General features: G+C 41.9%; 1 protein-coding gene across 1 annotated transcript in view; it reads right to left on the reverse strand.

Moving 5' to 3' along the window:
* ntrk3b (neurotrophic tyrosine kinase, receptor, type 3b) overlaps nt 1–23,722 on the reverse strand; it is a 324,652-nt gene that overhangs the window by 171,961 nt on the left and 128,969 nt on the right. The window contains exons 4-5 of the mRNA XM_060941065.1: nt 18,908–18,976; nt 2,953–3,107 (exon numbers count right to left, since the gene is read on the reverse strand). Of these exons, the coding sequence (XP_060797048.1) occupies nt 2,953–3,107; nt 18,908–18,976 (224 nt within the window). The remainder of the gene's footprint in view (nt 1–2,952; nt 3,108–18,907; nt 18,977–23,722) is intronic.

Consider the following 23,722-nt stretch of genomic DNA (forward strand, 5'->3'; position numbering starts at 1 on the left):
GATGCAGGCTTCTGAACTGAGCGCTGATAACAACTCGGGTCATCCTTCTCCTCTTTAGTCTGAATGACACGGCGTCCCTGATTTCCATAAAGAACTTCAAATTTTGATTCGTCTGACCACAGAACAGTTTTCCACTTTGCCACAGTCCATTTTAAATGAGCCTTGGCCCAGAGAAGACGTCTGCACTTCTGGATCATGTTTAGGTATGGCTTCTTCTTTGAACTATAGAGTTTTAGCTGGCAACGGCAGATGGCACGGTGAATTGTGTTCACAGATAATGTTCTCTGGAAATATTCCTGAGCCCATTTTGTGATTTCCAATACAGAAGCATGCCTGTATGTGATGCAGTGCCATCTAAGGGCCCGAAGATCACGGGCACCCAGTATGGTTTTCTGGCCTTGACCCTTACGCACAAAGATTCTTCCAGATTCTCTGAATCTTTTGATGATATTATGCACTGTAGATGATGATATGTTCAAACTCTTTGCAATTTTACACTGTCAAACTCTTTTCTGATATTGCTGCACTATTTGTTGGCGCAGAATTAGGGGGATCGGTGATCCTCTTCTCATCTTTACTTCTGAGAGCCGCTGCCACTCCAAGATGCTCTTTTTATACCCAGTCATGTTAATGACCTATTGCCAATTGACCTAATGAGTTGCAATTTGGTCCTCCAGCTGTTCTTTTTTTGTACCTTTAACTTTTCCAGCCTCTTATTGCCCCTGTCCCAACTTTTTTGAGATGTGTTGCTGTCATGAAATTTCAAATGAGCCAATATTTGGCATGAAATTTCAAAATGTCTCACTTTCGACATTTGATATGTTGTCTATGTTCTATTGTGAATACAATATCAGTTTTTGAGATTTGTAAATTATTGCATTCCATTTTTATTTACAATTTGCACTTTGTCCCAACTTTTTTGGAATTGGGGTTGTATTTAAAGAAAAGGGATCTATCAAAGTCTGATCTTCACAACACATGTTTGTGGAAGTGTATCATGGCACAAACAAAGGAGATTTCTGAGGACCTCAGAAAAAGCGTTGTTGATGCTCATCAGGCTGGAAAAGGTTACAAAACCATCTCTAAAGTGTTTGGACTCCACCAATCCACAGTCAGACAGACTGTGTACAAATGGGGGAAAATCAAGACCATTGTTACCCTCCCCAGGAGTGGTCAACCAACAAAGATCACTCCAAGAGCAAGGTGTGTAATAGTGGGCAAGGTCACAAAGGACCCCAGGGTAATTTCTAAGCAACTGAAGGCCTCTCTCACATTGGCTAATGTTAATGTTCATGAGTCCACCATCAGGAGAACACTGAACAACAATGGTGTGCATGGCAGGGTTGCAAGGAGAAAGCCACTGCTCTCCAAAAAGAACATCGCTGCTCATCTGCAGTTTGCTAAAGATCACATGGACAAGCCAAAAGGCTATTGGAAAAATGTTTTGTGGATGGATGAGACCAAAATAGAACGTTTTGGTTTAAATGAGAAGCGTTATGTTTGGAGAAAGGAAAACACTGCATTCCAGCATAAGAACCTTATCCCATCTGTGAAACATGGTGGTGGTAGTATCATGGTTTGGGCCTGTTTTGCTGCATCTGGGCCAGGACGGCTTGCCATCATTGATGGAACAATGAATTCTGAATTATACCAGCCAATTCTAAAGGAAAATGTCAGGACATCTGTCCATGAACTGGATCTCAAGAAAAGGTGGGTCATGCAGCAAGACAACGACCCTAAGAACACAAGTCGTTCTACCAAAGAATGGTTAAAGAAGAATAAAAGTTAATGTTTTGGAATGGCCAAGTCAAAGTTCTCATCTTAATCCAATCGAAATGTTGTGGAAGGACCTAAAGCGAGCAGTTCATGTGAGGAAACCCACCAACATCCCAGAGTTGAAGCTGTTCTGTACGGAAGAATGGGCTAAAATTCCTCCAAGCCGGTGTGCAGGACTGATCAACAGTTACCGCAAACGTTTAGTTGCAGTTATTGCTGCACAAGGGGGTCACACCAGATACTGAAAGCAAAGGTTCACACACTTTTGCCACTCACAGATATGTAATATTGGATCATTTTCCTCAATAAATAAATGACCAAGTATAATATTTTTGTCTCATTTGTTTAACTGGGTTCTCTTTATCTACTTTTAGGACTTGTGCGAAAATCTGATGTTCTGGGTCATATTTATGCAGAAATATAGAAAATTCTCAAGGGTTTACAAACTTTCACGCACCACTATACCATGAAAAAAAGCCAGACAAAGTTATTATTATTATTATTATTATTATTATTATTATAATACATTCCTTTCAGGTGTTCCACGCATCTTTCTCTTTCAAAATTCTCTCAAAATCTTCTGTATTTAATGAAGCAAACCTGGTGGCCATGTTTGTTTACAAACTGTCACAGTCGCTCGTTAGTGTGGAAGTTTTATGTCTCCAACCTATGACATCATGTTGTCTTGACAACCATGCAATATCAAACCATATTCAATGCTCATTCTCCATTGCATAGAGTGATGTAATACACGTAGGATAAGTGATATGCTAACAATATTGCATGCTATCAAACCAAATGAATGAAACCTGCTACAGTAGAAGGGAATAGAACATATGTTCTATTCCCTTCTAGCATCATCGAAAAAGTGTCCTGTATGTATAATAAGGCACATATCGCTACATCGTTCACCCTGTATACCACCTATTTAGCAGTTAAGTCCATCTTGGTTAAGACCTGCATAAGCTGCAAAACCACATGAGCCTGAACCTTCAGTGAGACATACTGTATACCTCGAGCCTGAAACTAAACCTGGCCAGATTACGTTTTTAAAATCCGTTCCTTTCTACCCTGTGTATAGAGTGAGTCGTTTTCAATACACACTTTAGTATTGAAAATCTAAAGTAACCACTAACAGCTCGCTGATTATTAGAGGTGCTCATAAGGGATTTATACCACAGTGAGTGATGTTCATTGCACGCAGGCGGATCCTGTTGGCACCGTTCTTGCAGTAGAGCTGCTGGGTGTGTAAACCTGCCTCCCCTCTCTGCTGCCATAGCTGGATCCAGCGTATCTCGCAGCCACAGTTGAACACAATCCCTTCCAGTCGCCTGCATGCAGTCAGGTCAAACAGAAAACAGAGAGAAGACATGGTTAATTGTTATATTATGGTGATAGTGTGCAATGTTTTACCTAAGTAAGCAGTAAAACAAGCATTAGGGAGTGCTGTTATAGGAAAATAATCAACAATGTGGCAGTGCAATGCAGCCCAGTACATACTGTACTATTACTGTTCAAAGTCCTTCCCACACCATTCATGGCACGTTCGGCAGTGCCAATCTCTGTTTCGTAGCCCTCAGCCTCTCGCCTATATTACATAGCTAGGGTAACAGTGGGGGGCTAGTCCTCTGGTAACCATGAGAATTTGACTCCCCATTCACATCTGTATTGCAGCGTGCGTTGCTAGATGGCAGTAGGCACCATTTTTACGATGGTCTTTGGTATGACCCGACCACGAGTAGAACTCACGATCTCACGATCAAGAGGCGGACACGCCAACCACTAGGCCACTCACTGGTACTGTTACCAGCGTCTCACAGAGACAACGTCACCATATCTATAATTAACTTTTTTCTTTTTGTTAAGTAACAACAATTTTAATTCATCGGAGTATTTGCCATTAAAGTATTTGTGAATAAGCCATTAGAATAGAAATTGTAGCATATTAGAATGAGTGCAATAATATAAAATTATGAGTTACTTTGTAGCCACAACTATGGTCCGAGCCATGCCGGAACAAAATGAATCAACACCTTCTGACATGAAGTTATCCAACACACACAAAGTGAATTATGTTTAAAAAAAAAAAAGTTCCATCAAATTGCTCAACAGTGAGTTATTCTGAAACTACCTAAACCTTTAGAGACGCTGACATACTTTGATTTAATGCACCAGCACTATTAGAGGACAAAATCATTTCATCTTTGGCTTAGAGGTCAAAAAAAAAAAAGTGTGAAAAGCAAGACAGAGAATAATCTAGAAATAAACAGGGTCTAGACACTAATTCAGTTCCCTATTATGATTGTACTATCACGAGGATCTGTAAACATCATTATTATTCTTCTTATTTTCGTGGTTATATTTTACACCAAGTATATTGGGTCGCATGATGACTTGCAATTTTCTATTATCATTCATTCTGCTGTGTCCAATATTCTATTTTATAATAAATAAGAGTCATTTTCAATAAAGCACATCCAACAAATAAACAAGTATTTAGACAGTCACTATACATCAGGAATTACTGATCTCGAAATGATTATCATCACGATAGCAGAATGCAACATTGCAAATCACACAAACAGAATGAAGACCTTGTACAAACTGCACTGTATATGATCATTATACATGGGCTTTCATATCAACATGTTGCCCTTCTAGTAATCTCTATGCTTGGGACTGAAAACAGTACCTCAGTGTGTGTTTTGAAACCCTCCATCATTTTGCAAACCCTTTCATGCAATCTGAATAAATCTGTAGTGTGCCATTGGCTTGATTTAGCCTGCAGCCGTAGTCGAAAGAACCCAAGCTTTGAAGTGAACTCATAGGTTTCTGCATTTTCTTTTGTCTTCTTTTGTAGCCACCAGAGCAACTTGTCAAAAACAGCATTGTATTCGCAAGATCAGATTAATATTTTTGCCCCTTTAGTTTTGAGCTGGTAATAAGAAAACAAGGCATCATTTGAAATAAAACAGAGGTAAAAGATGAAAAAGGATGACTGGACTAGATCAAAATGGTAAAATTACAACAATCAGTCATCTATCTGCACAATAAATCTGTTTTATTGACGTACAGGAGGGTAATCCTTTGTGTGCTGGCAATTCTTGGTTGGGCAAGATTCACAAAACAGGGCTGCAAATAAAAAATTTAAAATGGAAGAGCCAATAAAGTTCTTCTCCACTTAAAGACAAATGAAGAAACTAAGTACAGTGGCGCTATACACACAGTATTCAATAAAAATAAATAAATAAAAAAAAACCAAGGGTCCTCTAAGGATAACTGCTTCTCAGCCCGAGGACCCAGAAATAGATAACTGTGCTGAATGACATGTTGTGCTGGGTAAGTCATATTTTTCCAGTGGCCACTTTTGGCGACGTTCCCAAGAATAACAGGAGTAATATTGAGAAATTATTTTTCTGGCAGTGCTCCATGCTTCAAGCTGAAGGCACAGACCAGGACAATGGCAATATGGTGATATATATTCAGTACATTGTGCACATAATGTGCCCTCGCTGATCACACCTGTACATCTGCATACTCATGCAATTACGTATACAACCATCTGATCATGCGGCTGCAGCATAGTGCATAAACTCATGCAGATAGAGGTCAGTTACTGTTAACATCAAACATCAGAATGAGAGGAAAAAAAATAACTTCAAAGGTGGCATATGGGTACTGATATCAAATAGGCTGGTTTGAATATTCTGGAAGTTGCTGATCTCCTTGGGTTTTCATACATAGCAGTTTTTAAGATACATATATCATATCATCATCTCTAGCCGCTTTATCCTGTTCTACAGGGTCGCAGGCAAGCTGGAGCCTATCCCAGCTGACTACGGGCGAAAGGCGGGGTGCACCCTGGACAAGTCGCCAGGTCATCACAGGGCTGACACTTATGGCCCTTTTCCACTTCCCTTTTTCAGCTCGCTTCAGCTCACTTCAGCCCGACACGGCTCACGTTTCGACTACCTTAGAACAGCACGACTCAGCTCGCTTCAGCCCTGCTTAGCACCCAAAACTCGCACGGTTTTGGAGTGGGGCTGAAGCAAGCCAAACCGAGCCGACTGGGGCTAGGGGTGTGAGGAGACACTCCCCTGTGCACTGATTGGTGAGGAGGAGTATCCTCACATGCCCACACACGCCCCGCGAGCACGCTGGGATCTGTAAACACCGTAAACCCAGAAGAAGAATTACGAATTACGAGAATTTCTGAAGCCTTATGCGCCTTGCCTCATCTATACGCTCTTGCCAGTATCTGTTGGCGTTGTCAGTAACAACAAGCCACAGCACCAAGACCAGCAACACTAACGACTCCATGTTTATTGTTTACTATCCGGGTCGTGAGACTACCGCTTAAAAGATCACTGATGTCACTGTTTGTGCTGCCTAACGACATCACGTGACGTCCACCCCAGTTAGCACTCCACCCAATGTGTCCACTCACTTCCAGCCAGCACGGTTCAGTGCGGTTGTAGTCGAAATGCAACTCCAACAGCCCCACTCAGCTCGACTCAGCCCAACTCAGCACGGCACGGCTCAGCCCAACTCAGCCGCGTTGGTAGTGGAAAAGCGGCAATAGACACAGACAACCATTCACACACTCATTCACACCTACGGTCAATTTAGAGTCACCAGTTAAACTAACCTGCATGTCTTTGGACTGTGGGGGAAACTGGAGCACCCGGAGGAAACCCACGCGGACACAGGGGGAACATGCAAACTCCACACAGAAAGGCCCTCGCTGGCCACAGGGCTCGAATCCGGACGTTCTTGCTGTGAGCCGACAGCGCTAACCACTACACCACCGTGCCATATTAAAAAAATAATAAATAAATAAATAAAATTAAAAATTAAAAAAACACCCAGTGAGCAGAAGTTTTGCTCATGGAAATGAATTTTTGATGAGAGCGGTCAAAGGAGAATGACAGACAAGTTCATGTTGACAGGAAGGATATTGCATGGTGACTCAAGTAACAACTCTTTACAATCGTGGTGAGTAGAAATGAAATGACAGATTGCATAACACACTGAGTCTTGAAGCAGAACACCAAAAGACCACATTGGGTTCCACTTCTGTCAGCCAAGAACAATAATCTGAGGCTACACTGGGCACAAGCTCAGCAAAACTGGACAGACATGGGGATGCCGTGGCCTAAAGGTTAAGGCTCACTCACAACCTGCCGTACATGCTTCTATGGTAAAAAATTTGCCAAAACCGTGCTTGAGACTTGCGCAACACTTGCGTGTGTTCAGCACTGTAGAAGGTCGCAGACTGGCCGTGAAGACTTTTGGTCCTGCACATGCAAATTCTATGGGTCTTGCAAAAAATCAAGAACGTATACACTACGTACGGGACCTGTGCTCCTTTTGTACGCCTGAACCAAGTCAGCAGCATGGCTAGTAGGGGCTTTGCAATGATAGTAAGACGCATGGTCATTGTACAAGTGACGTGCCTCAGAAGTACTACACAAGTACTCCACACTTGTTATTTGTGCGGCCCGCAAGACAGAAGTACACATGGCCGTAGCCAGCTATGAGGCCACCGAGGTCTGGACCTCGGTCATTTTTAAGAGCTGAAAATACATTTGTACACTAAATATTTCAACTGGATAAAAAAAAATAATGAATGACATTAAAACGTCTCCATAAAAAGTGCATTGTTAATTATGTTAAACGTTGATTCTGTCTTTACTGTGTCTGTTTCGTGCGTGCGGCTCTGAGACCAAGAACACTTTTCATGGTAACCATCAGCGCACTTTCATGAAGCTGTTAAATTTACATTTTCGAAGCAGCGCAGTTGTAGCCTACCTTGTTTGTGATTTTAAAAATAAATCATTCGATAAGCCAAAGCAATAGAGTGGAAAGTTTCAACTTATGTTTGCCTTGGATAACTTTGCCTAAAACATGGTGGTGTATACTGTTTTTTTTTCCCCAGAATTTGTTTTTTTTTTTGTGTAGGTGTAACGGATGCCAGATTGTTAATGTATCTTAGTTCCATAGGCTATATGGTTAGGGTATCTTTTGTTCTCATTGCTTGGGCCAGATCAAACCATTAAACAAGCTGAAATTATTCTTACTCTTGCCACATACATGATTTTTTTTTCAAAACTGATTATATTCAGTTCAAACACCATTAAAAGTAATTTCAGGAATAGATCTCGTGTGACGTGTAATTCACCCCCTCATTTAAATGTGTCAAAAAATTTTTGGCGCGTGCTTTGTACGCGCATCACAGACCTCGGTGATTTTAAAATGCTGGCTATGGCCCTGGAAGTACATCTCACTTTCTACCCCATGTGTGGCGTGCTCGCAGCGCACGCGACCTGCACGTGACACGAGGGGCAAGACTCTGGGTGTATATATATATATATATATATATATATATATATATATATATATATATATGAGTGATTCCACGCTTATGGGTACTGAAATGGGGACATGAACTTATTCACCTAAAACCATTTCTTTTTTTACCATCAGGTCACAAAACATGTAATCTTTAATGAATGATATGTTAAAAGATAACTTTAATTTTCTGAGATGTAATAAAAACATTTATATATGCCAAAGTCAGAACGTACGGGTAACAGAAGTGTTGTGGACATATATATTCTCAATTTTAACAATGTAGAATTACTTTTTGAAACATAGGAAGGTGATGTTTTAGCAAATATAATTAATAAACATGTGTAGTAGAATAAACATACACATTCTTTCAATAAGATTAACATGGTATATAGCTAGATTGTAATTAATTTGTAACAGACGCGAGATGGACAATCGTAACAGAAGTAATGTAACAGACATCATTTTGGAACTCATAGGCTTGACTTTGGCATATAAATATGTTTTTATTACATCTCAGAAAATTAAAGTTATCTTTTAACATATCATTCATTAAAGATTACATGTTTTGTGACCTGATGGTAAAAAAAGAAATGGTTTTAGGTGAATAAGTTCATGTCCCCATTTCAGTACCCATAAGCGTGGAATCACTCATATATATATATATATATATATATATATATATATATATATATATTGGGGAGGAACCAAGGAACTGATCAAGTAATGTGTAGCATTGTAGAAGGGAAGATGGTTGTCGCCATACCGCCGCAATGACTGAGGGAGTTGGACCCTTATAGGCAGATGATAGAAGCTGAGGAGCACGAAGCAATATTGTTCTTCAGCCGAAAGACAGATGCAGAACGCTGCATACACACTGGTTTTATATCCACTCCTGGCTTGCGTTACATCCAAGTCATGAGTGATTGTCACGTACTAATCACATGCGTCACACATGCTTCACAAGTGCGGCCCGTACTCCTAACGAAGGAAACTGGTAAAATGCAAGGTCACATGCACTCCATACTCACTGAACACGCACTGATCAGGTGCATTAGACATACGCTTTCCACGGGCTAATGGCGCAATTTTTCCCACACCTCGAGGAAGTCAGGCGTGCAACCTGTACTTGACAAGTATTTTGCCCTTACTCCTCCCCCAAACTTTCCCCTGGGTTCACCACAACCCTGCGGCATGGCTGTGAGCTACCAAACCCTGCGACCCGTGCGTGTCCAAAACACTTACGGCGGTTTGTGAGTGTGGCATTACAGAAGCAGCTTTGGGTCCAAAAGGCCACTGGTTTGATTCCCTGGACCAGTAGGAAAATGTGTGAGTGAGGGGCATGAACATCTACATCCATGGTTGAAGTGCCCTTGAGCAAGGCACCTAACCTCCAACTGCTCCCTGGGCGCTGCAGCACCCTTCAGGTGAGTTAAATACAGAGATAGAATTTCACTGTACATGTGGTAAATAAAGGCTTAAGAAGAAGAAGCCTTTATTTGGTCACATGTACACTCAAACACAGTGAATTTCCACACACAAGTGAGCAATAAGCACACACACATACCCAGAGCAGTGGGCAGCTATGCTACAGTGCCCAGAGAGCAGTTGGGGGTTAGGTGCCTCGCTCAAGGGCACTTCAGCCATGATTCACTCAACTCCCCTCATTTTTTTCCCCCTGCCAGTCCTGGGAATCAAACCAGCAACCCCTTATTGGGCCCAAGGCTGCTTCTTTAACCTTCAGGCCATGGCTATTCCCTTAAAATTCCTTGAAAAAAAATCCAGTTAAAGGTTAGAGAACTGTTGCTTGGTCTAAGTCTTATTTAGGGCCATATCCCAGACCCCATTTTTCCCCCCTCACAAGTTTTTCTTCAATAATAAACGATAATGACAAAAATGATAAACACTTAAACATTAAACACAATGGCTGTCTTTTGTGTAGCATTTGGACTTGGCTGCTGAAGTGGGTTTGAGTATTCTGATGGCAGTTTTAAGCACTGAGGCACATCAAATCCTGCAGATGCGAATGCGCATATAGGGCCTAAGAGCTTAGAGCACTGACAGGGCCTCTTCTGTCAGGAAAGATAAAGTGGACTGTACCAGATTTAGGCAGGGCTAAGAGTGCAGGTGGGCACTTTATCAGCGATTCTCATGCTGAGCTTCACTGAAATAATTACAAACAAACTGAAACACCCACCTGGTAAATAAGCCTAATTCACTGTGACTGATGGCAGCTTCAAGTTGGGCCAAAAAAAAAAAAGAAGAAAAAAACCAAACACCAACCCCACTTTCAACATTTTACTGGGAATGCAAAATCTAGTCTGGCACATATTTCCACACAAATTACCTCTTTTCAAAACCTGAGGAAATAACGCTGCTCACTTTTCAAACAACCAAACATACAGTACCAGTCACAAGTGTGGACACACTCATTCACAGTCATATGCAAGTGTGTACAAACTTTTGACGAGTACGGTACATGCAAAAAAGTGGCCATAAACACAGACAAGATCATTTAAAGCTGTACGGCCTTTCGATTTCATAAAATCGGTGAAATTTAGTTCCCTCTGAAATTTGGTCATTGTGATACATGTTTATTTCTGTAATATCTAAAAAAAACCCAGGCCATTCTGTGGCTGGGAAGTTATTTAATTTGAGGGGATTCCCCTCGCAAATAATGTGCATGAAATCACTCGCTTCGCGCAGTCAAGTAGACAGAAGAAGTCCGTGTGCGCATGTGTAGGTTTACCTTTTTCTTTTCTTCTTCTTTTGGGTTTTACAGCAGCTGGTATCCAGTGTTGCATTACTGCCATCTACAGGTTTACCTTGACCATGCACTGACAGTTCCATCATTCTGTCGCTAAACGAACAGCTGATCACACTGAGGTGCTCGCTGACCGCCGATATTTATTAGTTTGGTCCTGCATTTCCTTTCCTTCACAACATAACGTCTTTTCTTCTCACTTTCCATTACTCTAGTCAGTATTTCACATTTCATTCGCATACTCATGTCCTCCATTTTTCTTTCCTGTTTCAAATTTGTATCCCACAATGCCTTGCCCAAACAGGGAAAGCCCATCATGTGATGCATGACGTAGTATCTTGAATTGGGTCATGGTGAAAAAGGAAAAAATAGCGAAGAATTTACGGCAACGTGGCCCTAAATTCATTAATTGTTCTAGTTAAAAAAATAAATAAATAAAATTGGAGGGGCAGCACGGTGGCATAGTGGTTAGCACTGTTGCCTCACAGCAAGAAGGTCCTGGGCTCGAGCCCAGTGGCTGACAGGGGCCTTTCTGTGTGGAGTTTGCATGTTCTCCCCGTGTCTGCGTGGGTTTCTTCTGGGTGCTCCGGTTTCCCCCAAAGACATGCAGGTTAGGTTAATTGATGGCTCTAAATTGACCGTAGGTGTGAATGTGAGTGTGAATGGTTGTCTGTGTCTATGTGTCAGCCCTGCGATGACCTGGTGACTTGTCCAGGGTGTACCCCGCCTTTCACCCATAGTCAGCTGGGACAGGCTCCAGCTTGCCTGCGACCCTGCACAGGATAAGCGGTTACAGATAATGGATGGAATAAAATTGGAAGTCTGTGATTTGAATTCAGTAGCTTTTGGTCCGCTAAACAAAAATAATTGGGTGTCAGGGAAAATTATTTTTATGACCTTAACTTGAAAAATCTGAAAGGCAGTCTACCTTTAAATGTAGCCCACCGGCAATAAAAACATGGCTGTAATTAGCTATGAGGACCCAGAGGTCAGTAGTTTCAGAAGGTTTTTATCTCCCGTTGTTCAATATTGAAATTACAATGTTGTGAAATCTAGTGGCAGAATGTAGTATATGTCAAAGATCTAAGACGAATCGGCAGTGATGATTAGTTCTCAGCTGACTTCAGAGGACACTTTATGTTCCTATGTCAGCCATTATGTTTAGCTCTTATGATACACTACACTTCCAGTTCTTGTTGAGAAATGCAGAGCAAATCTGAAACACACTATACAGCCAAAGGTTTTTTGGGACACCAAACCATCACACCCATAAGTTCTTGGTGAACATCTCATTACAGATTTAATTCCACTTTTGCTGCTATAATAACCTCCACTCTTCTTGGAAGGCTTTACACTAGATTTTGGAGTGTGGCTGTGGGGATTTGTGTTCATTTCGCCACAAGGGCATTAGTAAGGTCAGGCACTGATGTGGGGTGATAAGGCCTGGGGTGCAGATGTGTTTCAGTGGGGTTGAGGTGAGGTCAGGTCAGGGCTCTGTGCAGGACACTCAAGTTCTTCCACTCTAACCATGGCAAACTACTATGTCTTCATGGGCCTCGAATTGTGCACAAGGGCATTGTTGTGCTGGAACAGGTTCAGGCTCTTTATTAGGTGGGGTTTACATTAGACCGTATCAGCGGATCATCAGATTAACGTTTTTAAAACGATTAGTGTGCACACAGCAACGCCAATACACGATTTGCGTGCACACAGCAACGCCACTACACGGATACGCTCGGCTCCGCAGGCATCCTGCGCTCCAAATCACTCCACCCTGAACAGCGAGTGCCCTCTGGAGGGTGCGCACTCCGGCCCTGCGCAGCTCACAGAGCGCGCGAGTGGAGCACACGAGCAGTAATTCGGGACTGAGCCGCTGTGTGTGCGATCTCAGTGCATGTCGGGCATGCGCGTCACTTACCACTTGCAAGTGGAAGGATGGCAAGCCTAAAGACAATCATAACTACACAATGGGCAGTATTTGCATCAGTATTTGCAGTATTTTCATACTTTTATACTCTTTAATGAAAGGTGATACAAGGCGGAAGTCTGCGCCGTTTTTCAGCAGTCGCGTCACATGACCAACGCCAGCGAATCAGGAAGGTGGATGTCACAGTGACGTTGTCCAATGACGACGCCAGCTAGAGCTCAGCACAGCGTATCCACGTATTCTCAATGTTTACACAGCACCGGACCAGACACGATCTGGATTGAATATGTGGACCCTGACGGATTCCCGTTTCCCGGCGTTTCCAGGCGTTTTAATGTAAACAGACAGTGCATCCGCGAAGAAAACGAGACAGATACGGTCTAATGTAAACTTGGCCTTAGTTCCATGAAAGGGAAATCTTCAAGCTCCAGCATACAAAGACATTCTATACAATTCTATGATTTAAACTTTGTGACAAAAGTTTGGAAAAGAGCCACATGTGGGTGTGATGTTATGTGTCCACATTCTTTTGTCCATATAGTGTAGATTTCATGTAAGCGTTTGAGTTTATGCGAGAACATGTGATTTAAAAAAATAAATAAATAAATCTGAGTGGCTAAGAAGGCAATTGCCAGTTTGTAAAATGAACACTACTTGTAACATTGCCAAATCAGCCTTCGAGTTGCAGTAACATGAGCTAAAGTGCCATGTATTAGCTGCAGGATACATGGCTTTTTGTGGATACTTTTCCAGTAATCAGTGAGGAGAAGCAAGCGGGAAAACGAGCACAAGGCACACACAGAAAGAAAACGAGATAACTGTAAAGCAAAATAATGACTCAATAAAAATTAGAGTCAGAGAGAGCAGTTTATGTAAGAGAGGAAGTACCGTAGGCCTGTGCCGGGTGAGGGCTGACCGAGTTACCACAGTAACAGCCCCCAGAAGTTAAAGGAAAAAAATGGTTTATTGATTTATTTCATGCAAATCAGAACAAGACACTTGAACATGAGTGAACTTTTAAACATGTTGGGTTATGTGATCTCAACATTAATATCACACTTAGTGGACTGAGTATAGATCATATTGTTTCAGAAATGTGTCTGTTGAGCTGTGCTGATTGAAATGGTTTGGGTGAGTGAAGCACTGTGTGCTTACGCCATGCTCTTTAGTTTATGGAGACGTTAAATAAAAGCTTTGCACATCTTTGCCCGTGCCATGACATTATGGCTGACCTGAGAGCGCAACAGTAAGCATGGGCATTAAAATTATGGCTGTGAATTGTGTGCACATGAACGTATTTTCTAGCATGATGAATCTTTTGTGAGTGAGATTTGTAATGTGGGTGGCACAGTGGTGTAGTGGTTAGCATGGTCACCTCACAGCAAGAAGGTTCCGGGTTTGCGACCGACGGGGCCTTTCTGTGCAGAGTTTGTATGTTCTCCCTGTGGGTTTCCTCCGGGTGCTCCGGTTTCCCCCACAGTCCAAATACATGCAGGTTAGGTTAATTGGTGGCTCTAAATTGAGCGTAGGTGTGAATGTGAGTGTGAATGGTTGTCTGTGTCTATGTGTCAGCCCTGCGATGACCTGGCGACTTGTCCAGGGTGTACCCCGCCTTTCGCCCGTAGTCAGCTGGGATAGGCTCCAGCTTGCCTGCGACCCTGTAGAAGGATAAAGCGGCTTGAGATAATGAGATGAGATGAGTATTGCTATATATACACTCACCAGCCACTTTATTAGGAACACCCATCCACCTGCTGTTTTATAGTTATCTAATCAGCCAATCTCCTGACAGCAGCACAATGCATAAAATCATGCAGATGCAAATCAAGAGCTTCAGTTAATGTTCACTTCAAACATCAGACTGGGAAAAATTGTGATCTCAAAGTGTGACTTTCACTGTGGCATGGGTGTTGGTTTGAGCCAGATGGACTGAGTATTTCAGAAGCTGCTGATCTCCTGGGGTTTTCACACACAACAGTCTCTAGAGTTACACAGAATGGTGCGAAAAACAAAAAAACACTGCGTGAGCGACAGTTCTGTGGGTGGAAACAAACGCCTTGTTGAGCAGAGAGATCAGAGGAAAATGGCCAGATTGATTTGAGCTGCCAGGAAGGATATAGTAACTCAGATAATCACTCTTTACAACTGTGGTGAGCAGAAAAGCATCTCAGCACGCAACAGCAGAAGACCACATTGGGTTCCTCTCCTGCCAGCCAAGAACAGGAATCTTAGAATCAAGAACACGTTTCTATTAATGTGGCCGGTGAGTGTATGTAAACACTTTGTGAGAATAAAACAAAATAAAAATAAAAGTAAACCAAAGAGGAAAAAAAACATGGTCTTCACCAGTGTTAAAGTCTGCGTTAACTTTCTCCTGGAAGACTAGTTTAAAAATTCACTATGGCTATTTTAATCACAGTTACCCCAAATAAGGTGATTCTGTTACCACCACAGGCCTAAGTGGAAGTATAACATAATGGCTCATTAGAAACTAGTAATTGGTTTACTACGCATTCGACATCGTGGTATAATAAATGTGAAGTCAGTCACGTTTCTGCAACGTGGACATAAATTTTGATCCTTGTTACGGCCCTGAATACAAAGATCTTTGGTAATCATCATGTTGTGACCAGCTCGCGTGAGAATGTTAATTCATTGTATTGTCTTACTAATTCAGGCATGGCACCATGACAGCGCCTCAATGAATGATCTGTGAACAAACTGCATCCTTTATTTAACTACAGAGTGCACAAATATTCATGACAAACAAGAAAATGAGGTCAGGCTCCCAGCAGACAAAACCAATACATTTCACTGCCACGTCTTAATTAAGTAGCTCAAATGCTTCGCTTGCTTACGGCCTTGCGGTGAAGCTCCAAGATCTGACGCAAATACACATTTATTTGGGTGAGCTATAGTGATGATGGTGCTTGTACAACTAGCAAATTACGTGTGTTGGAATGATGCATAGTAAATTGTCCTTAAAGAAAATATCTCGCAAATAAACAAATTGAGCAAAAAGTCAATCTTTATGTCTGTCCTTTATAAAAAAGCTGATATTACCACTAAAGAGATCAGAATAGATGGGACTATTTTTTTGTCAGGGAGGCCGCCCATAACTCCATCGTGTGTGATGTTATTTTCCACGAGCACAGCGGAGGTGTACAAGTGCATGCTATTGCTGGGTTTCACGTGACGTCACAGCCGCCTCATTAGTTATTCAAAACTTTAGCTGGTGGTCTACCAAAGCTCAGTTGACAAAGTGTTTGTATGGAGAAGGTACATTGCTCGCATGAAAAATGCCTTACACTCGCGTCGTTTTAGGTTGTTCGAATCAATCAAATTGTGCAACTGATAAAAGTCTTCAGGGTTCCCCATGAACTAATAATAAAAGGTGAACGAACACAGGATTTCACAAAAAGATGTCGAGAAAGGTGGCTTTTGAACGTCTCACTGAAATCGAAGGGAGCCGAGTCGAAGCATGCTCGAGTCTGCAGTGATCACTTGGTGAAAGGTTTGTATGTCCCTCTCAGCTATGTCCTTAGTGTTTTCCAAGTACTTTTCTTGCTATGTGTCGTTATTTTATGTTACTTTTTTTTAGTCACGAAGCGCTAAAGTCCCCAGCTGTTTCTTTGTTTACTCCTCACAAAGTCCATATGCGTGAAGCTTGCGACAAAATTCTTACCCAGCCATACAGTTACAATGCACCGTGATCACTTCTCCATCTTGTTTAACTAAGATCCGGGTCTTTAAAGGGGTTTCTGATGATCTTTGTGAATGATTTACCTGAGAGATAAGAGCCAACACGAGTGAGAATCAAGCGAACTGCTGTTTGTTTACACTTCAACTAACAGCGCTTCATTGTAAAGACGTGAACAAAATGCTTTAAAAAAAAATACTTACACGGGCAAAAACAATACAGGATTCATTCGGCAGCGACTTGATACCGAGGTCCTTTACCCAGCCACATACAAAAAAGTTGTAAGCCTCCATACTCTTCCACGCTTTCATCTGTTTTGCGGTGTAGAAGGATGTCTGCAACACCAGATAGTTCGAGATGTCGGGGAACTCGACTGAAGGATAGTTTTTGAGATCGTATGACAAATCCTTCTTTCCCAGACTGTAGGGGTCGATTCCATTGCACATAGCAATCTTCTGAATATATCTAAAGCCAGCAGTGGCTTCTAGATTACGAGCGTACTCTGATAACTTCTCACTAGTTGTTTGCATTACGGCAGCCGTTTAGACCACCAGCTATTTCGCTTCCAGTAAAACCGCTAAGAAAAGTCACATGACTGAAACCCAGCAATACGAGTGTCGGGGGTGAAATATTCTGTCAGGGATGGTTGGAGACGGATGTAAGTGCAGAAGAACTTTATTATAAAGAAAAGTGCAAACAGTCCAAATCGACAGGCATATATCGTGAACGGTAAAACAGACAAAAGGTTGAGCAAGGCACAAACAGAATATTGTAAACAGAAGCAGGGTCAAAAACAAGGAACAGGAATCAGAAAATCAGGCTCGGTAATGCGTCACAACAACAGAACACTTTGCAAAGTAAGTCTGCAATCCGAGTCCTTATTTAGGCATCCTGATTGTGCCTTAATCCCGTGCAGGTGTGTGTCATTCGCGGTGCATGCAAGTCAGTTCAGAGCACGTGCTGTTCAGAGTGCACCTGAGAGTCCTTCTGTTGTGACAACTAGACTATAGTATAATATTATGAACTAGCGTGACTTTTTGGTCAATTTGTTTGCATTTCTCCACAAGAATTAGGGGTGGCACGGTGGTGTAGTGGTTAGTGCTATTGCCTCACAGCAAGAAGGTCCGGGTTCGAGCCCCGTGGCCGGTCGAGGGCCTTTCCGTGCCGAGTTTGCATGTTGTCTGCGTGGGTTTCCTCCGGGTGCTCCGGTTTCCCCCACAGTCCAAAGACATGCAGGTTAGGTTAACTGGTGACTCTAAATTGACCGTAGGTGTGAGTGTGAATGGTTGTCTATGTCCAGGGTGTACCCTGCCTTTTGCCTGTAGTCAGCTGGGATAGGCTCCAGCTTGCCTGCGACCCTGTAGAACAGGATAAAGCGGCTACAGATAACGAGATGAGATTTCGCCACAAAAATTATGGCAATGCAGTATTAGAAAAGGAATCAAAATAAAGTAGTGGCTAGTTTATTAAAAAAATATATTTACCTGCTTATCTTCCATCCATTTGATGCGTGACACAGTATGCTGTCGTACGGAATCCTACATCACGCAGCGCCACCCTCGTTTTCGTCTCCTAATACATCCATGTATCTGGCTAATCCAGTATGGCCGCACCCGGGGAAATGGCCCAACGGACTGATGTTACAACTTTAACATGTTTTTTTTTTAGCTAAAGTCCGCTTAATTTTTTTTTTTCATTTAGAACATCTTGTATTAATGTATAATGATGACATTTCATAACCCTGTAATTTCAAAATTTCCTGGTTAATCGTTTTAATCAGCAAGCACTCGGGCTAGAAATGTGAGGATGACCACTGCAACATGACTAAAGAAAAAAAACATGAAATTAATAACAGACTGAAGCAATGTCTGCATCTGCAGAAAGGCTGCATCATAAATCGCAGACAGCAATCGAAACTGCAATTTTTCCCTGTGCTGTTAGTTAATGGAGGACATTTATTTAGACATATGGATGCCGACGTACAATCAAGCATCTCTAATTGGAAAAGGTACTATTCATCAAATGCTAAATAATCACAGTGATTTGTGGGACACGTGCTGCTGAGCATCCTGACCTCTGATATCTGTTTCAAATGTTCTTCAAAAGATATGACGCATCACAGGTTCACACATCCTGGCCAAGTCACAGGATCTTTCAAGGACTACATGCTGACTGTGAAGTCAAATGTGCTAATCGCTGCAAATCCCACCAACTGTTTTACTAATCATAATTGTCTCAAGTTCTTATAATAGTGCATGAGAAAGATGTTTGACTCTGTATGATAGAAACCGGATAAAATAATAATTAAAAAAAAAAACCCACACACACACACACACACACACACACACACACACACACACACACACACACAGTGCCTTAAAGAACTTACAGTTCGACCAGCTGAAGGTTCTTGAAGAGCTGCCAGGAGAGAGTGGTAAGTGGGTTCTTGGACAGATTTCTGTAAGACAAGACAAACGATATTAAAACGTGATCATGTAGAACTATTTAAATATCCATGACAACGGGATGGTGGGACAGAGCTCATACAACAGTTAGCAACCGGGGATCGGTAACTGGAACCTCGAGACCTGTAAAGCAAGCCAACCACATCTTTTCTAACTGCTGCTCATGCTGCATCAGAGTAGAGAAAAGCACTATCTACCCTCTTCTGCATACATGACATCCTCAATTGGCAAGCATTGCTGTGATTGACAGGGGAGAGTGATTATGCCCTCCCACCCAAAGAGAACGGCTAATTTTGCTCCCTTGGCTTCTGGCCATGGATGACTATGCCATTGTTGGGATGCGAAATCATGACACCGTGGTGCAAAAGAATGCACAAAAAAGAGTGTTATCACCCTACAGCTTCACCATTATGGATTTTAATTTATTAAAGAACAACACACCAAACACATCACTGCACCTTTTTAAAAGGTATTTATATATTCATAATAATGAATTTATCATTAGCCAGTAATGATGAATTCATGACAATTTTTTATATCTTCAGGCAGGACACACACACAGCATTCATAAACACATTTTTAACACTTCTGAAAGTCTAAAAATTTTATGTGCAACAGCCTTAGTCCAAGTGCTACTACAGGAGTTAACAAAAGCCAGGCAGGTTTTATGCAACAGGAAGTCAGGGAGAGGCTCCATCTCTGCCAAGAAGAGCTGAGAGAAAAGGAACACAGCTGCGAAGGACGAAGCCACTCCGCCAGCTCAATAAGGAGAACTCGAGCGCTTCGCAGTCGGCAAATTCAAGAGGCAATCAAAGGCTAGGGGTTATAAAAGCCAAAAAGCTGGCTGGGGACTCATAAATGGCTTCTAAGCAACGGCACTGGGGTCATGCTTTGTGTAAAGGGGCATTAGCAAATGGATTTCATGATACAGAGCGAAAGCTTCTCCTCTGACCAAAAATGGAAGTTATGTACCTGGTTATCTATGCCTGATGGACCATGGGACATTGGATAAAAAGCTATGAATCACATTTCCAGTTCTTGCTTTTTATAGATGCTTTTTACTTTTAGTCTTCAATCAGTTGTCCAAATAGTTGTGGAGTAAAAGAGTTGTAAGAAGTAAACAGGTATTCTGTACTTTAACCTCAAATGATACGGTAAAAAATGATAGCTTAGCAAGAGAAATCTTTATGATATTATTTAACAAAGTATAAGACTGATTTTGTTCATTTCAAGCTTAAATATTCTTTCTCTAGGGCGGCACGGTGGTGTGGTGGTTAACACAGCAAGAAGGTTCTGGGTTCAAGCCCAGTAGCTGACAGGGGCTTTTCTGTGCGGAGTTTGCATGTTCTCCCCGTGTCTTCGTGGGTTTCCTCCGGGTGCTCTGGTTTCCCCCACAGTCCAAAGACATGCAGGTTAGGCTAATTGGTGGCTCTAAATTGACCGTAGGTGTGAATGTGAGTGTGAATGGTTGTTTGTCTCTATTGCCCCTTTTCCACCAAAGCAGTTCCAGGGCTGGTTCGGGGCCAGTGCTTAGTTTGGAACCGGGTTTTCTGTTTCCACTGACAAAGAACTGGCTCTGGGGCCAGAAAAAACCGGTTCCAGGCTAGCACCAACTCTCTGCTGGGCCAGAGGAAAGAACCGCTTACGTCAGCGGGGGGGGTTGTTAAGACCAACAACAATAACAAGACCACGAAAGATCGCCATTTTTAAGTGACGAGAAGCAGCAGCTGTACAAACGCGAAGTCATCCATTATTATTATTGTTGTTGTTGTTGCTGCTGCTTCTTCTTCCGTATTGTTTTTGCTTCGATATTCGCGCCAAGGTTTATGCAAACGTAGCAACGTAACTGACGTATACAACGACGTAATTGACATATACAGCGACGTAATGACATGGCTTCCCTTAGCACCCCGAGCTATGGAAAAGCAAACTGGTTCTCAGCTGACTCGCAAGTTGAACAAGTTGTGAACCAGCCCTGGAACTGATTTGGTGGAAAAGGGGTAGTGCCAGCCCTGTGATGGCCTGGCGACTTGTCCAGGGTGTGCCCCGCCTCTTGCCCATAGTCAGCTGGGATAGGCTCCAGCTTACATGCGACCCTAAACAGGATGATGGATGGATACTCTTATTCTATTAACAGTTCTTTCTGGAAATAAATTATTTAAATAAACAAACTGATGTGTCAATGGAATAAGACATGCTTGAATTTAGGAAAAGCAATTATCAACTAGAAGGGCACTCGGTAGACTGAATACCTCCGCCAAGCCACATGTCTGGATTTGCATCAGGATCGAATCAAATGTTCTTTGGCCCATGGCAAACCTTTCCTTAAAATTTCCTCAAAATCAATTCAGTACTTTTTGAGTTATGTTGGGAACATACACACAAAGTTTACATTTATTTATTTCCTTTCATATACTACCTCAGTATGCACGCTCAACTCTGCACCTTATGTTGCTTGTGTCTGCACTTTATATTGTTTGTGTCATTTATTGTTTGTCTATTGTGTCATTTACTGTCTGCAGTGTTGCCCTCGTTACACTCTTGCACTTTATGTTGCTATATGTAGACTTGTAGTCCTGTGATGTTCAATGTAGCACCATGGTCCTGGAGAAACATAGTTTCGTTTTAACTGTGTACTGTACCAACTGTATATGGTTGAAATGATAAATAAAAAGACCTTGACCTTGACAAACAAACAATCTCCTCCAACAAATTTGGTGGAGGTAAAAAAAAAAAAAAAGAGAAATATTACATCAAACTGCCTATATCTGAAAATTTTTCACTTGCTTAGATGTTTTGGTTTTTTTTTTTCATTGTAGGGGTTTAAGTCTTTTGGCTTGAAGTGAATTAATTTAATTCACAATTCAATGGGTTTCCATTCATAGACTGGCAAGTGGCCTAGTAGTTAGCGTGTCCACTGGGAGATCACGAGTTCCACTCACAGTCGGGTCATACCAAAGACCATCATAAAAATGGTGCCTTCTAGCAAGGCATGCTGCAATACAGATGTGAGTATGGAGTCAAACTCTTGCGGTTACCAGAAGACTAGCCCCCCACTGTAACCCTAGCTATGTGATATAGGCGAGAGGCTGAGGGCTACAGAAACGGAGATTGGTGCCACCAAACGTGCCATTAAATAGTGCAGGAAGGACTTTGGCCATTCATTTAGTAAATTATGAACTATTTATTTCAATTCAGTTCACTCAGAAATTTGATTCGGCTATTCAAGCTTCTTGGAGAAATTTGTATTTGCATTGTCTGCACACTGCTGAGGATTTGTTCAGGTTACCCTAAAAACCCCGGGTATTTGATTTCAAATTATATCAGACTTTCATTCTTCTGAATTCATGGCTAACTTCTTGTAAAGGCAGTGGCATCATAAGATTAATTTTATTTCTGTCTTCAAAAGAATTTGTGACTAATGTGAGTGATTGAATATTATTTTATTCCTACTGAGAAGGCCTGATGGTTAGAGAAGGCCAAATGGTGAAGCCCTGATGCAAAGGCCTAATGGTTAGAGAAGCAGCTTTGGGACTAAAAGGTCATCGGTTCAATTCCCTGGACCAGCAGGAATGGTCGAAGTGCCTTTGAGCAAGGCACCTAACCACCAACTGCTCCCCAGGCTGGTCTGGGTATGTTGCTTTGGATATGAGCATCTGCTAAATGCCTGGAATTGTAATCAGTGCATCAAGAAAATGAATGACTTGTTCTATCCTTCTCATGGTCATTGTGTCATTTCAAATCCCAATGAGTCTCCCAAGAGACTTGTACAGTGTGAAAACAGCAAAAACTCACTACCACAAAACAAGCAATTAACATCTTTGTACTATTTCACTGAATAAAACATGCATTTTCTTTTCCTGAACACAATCCTGTATACGTACGTGTTCCTACCTAACAGACAGGTCTGCCTGCAACATGCAATTACGCAATTAATCCTATTAAATCCAGCACAAGATGCTAATTGTTCTTTGTCATGTTGGCCTGCACTGACAAACATGAAATCTAAACTTATTCTGCTACCACTGAAATGGTTCTCCAATGCTGACAGTCCAGAGGCAGTGGATTGGGTTACACATGTGTAAATATTAATTCATCCTATCGGAAGTGATTCTGTATACTACCACAGAGATTGAGGAAGGAAGAGGCGGCAAGGCTGCCTTTAGAAAGCCTATTTTGACTACATGACCAGCTCATTTTCAGGGTCGTTGGGAACTCTTATGAGTTTCATAACAAGCATGGCTCACTGCTGAAACCTGTCACCATAGCAACAAGCTCAGACGATGCAAGCTGATGCAGTGGGTGGAGTTTGCTTGGCTCTGCGCTGATCTCTTTGGTGTCATTACCCCCCTACACACACACACACACACACACACACACACACTTTCTCACTCCTCAGGAAGTCTGGCTTGTACCTTTTTTGTATTCTGACGCTTGTTATTGACTCAAGAATTTCTGACAGGGGTTATCAAACCATGTTACATAAATCCTAACATGCAATCGATTGTTCTCTTTTCTAGAACCTGCTATAGGAAATGTTTAAGCTGTGTTTATCAGCAGTATATTAGCAAGTGGTCGCTTGTGATAGTGGAATTATTCTGAGGTTAAGTGACGTCTTCAGCCTCAAAGTCATACAGATACGCATCCCAGCTTTAAATATATAAATATATGGCAAGAACACGATAAGAGGTCAGTGGAAGTCAAAAAGTCAGTTTTCCTTTCAACTCATCACACTCGCA

Source organism: Neoarius graeffei, chromosome 15, assembly GCF_027579695.1.
Source record: "Neoarius graeffei isolate fNeoGra1 chromosome 15, fNeoGra1.pri, whole genome shotgun sequence".
Lineage (NCBI taxonomy): Eukaryota > Metazoa > Chordata > Actinopteri > Siluriformes > Ariidae > Neoarius > Neoarius graeffei.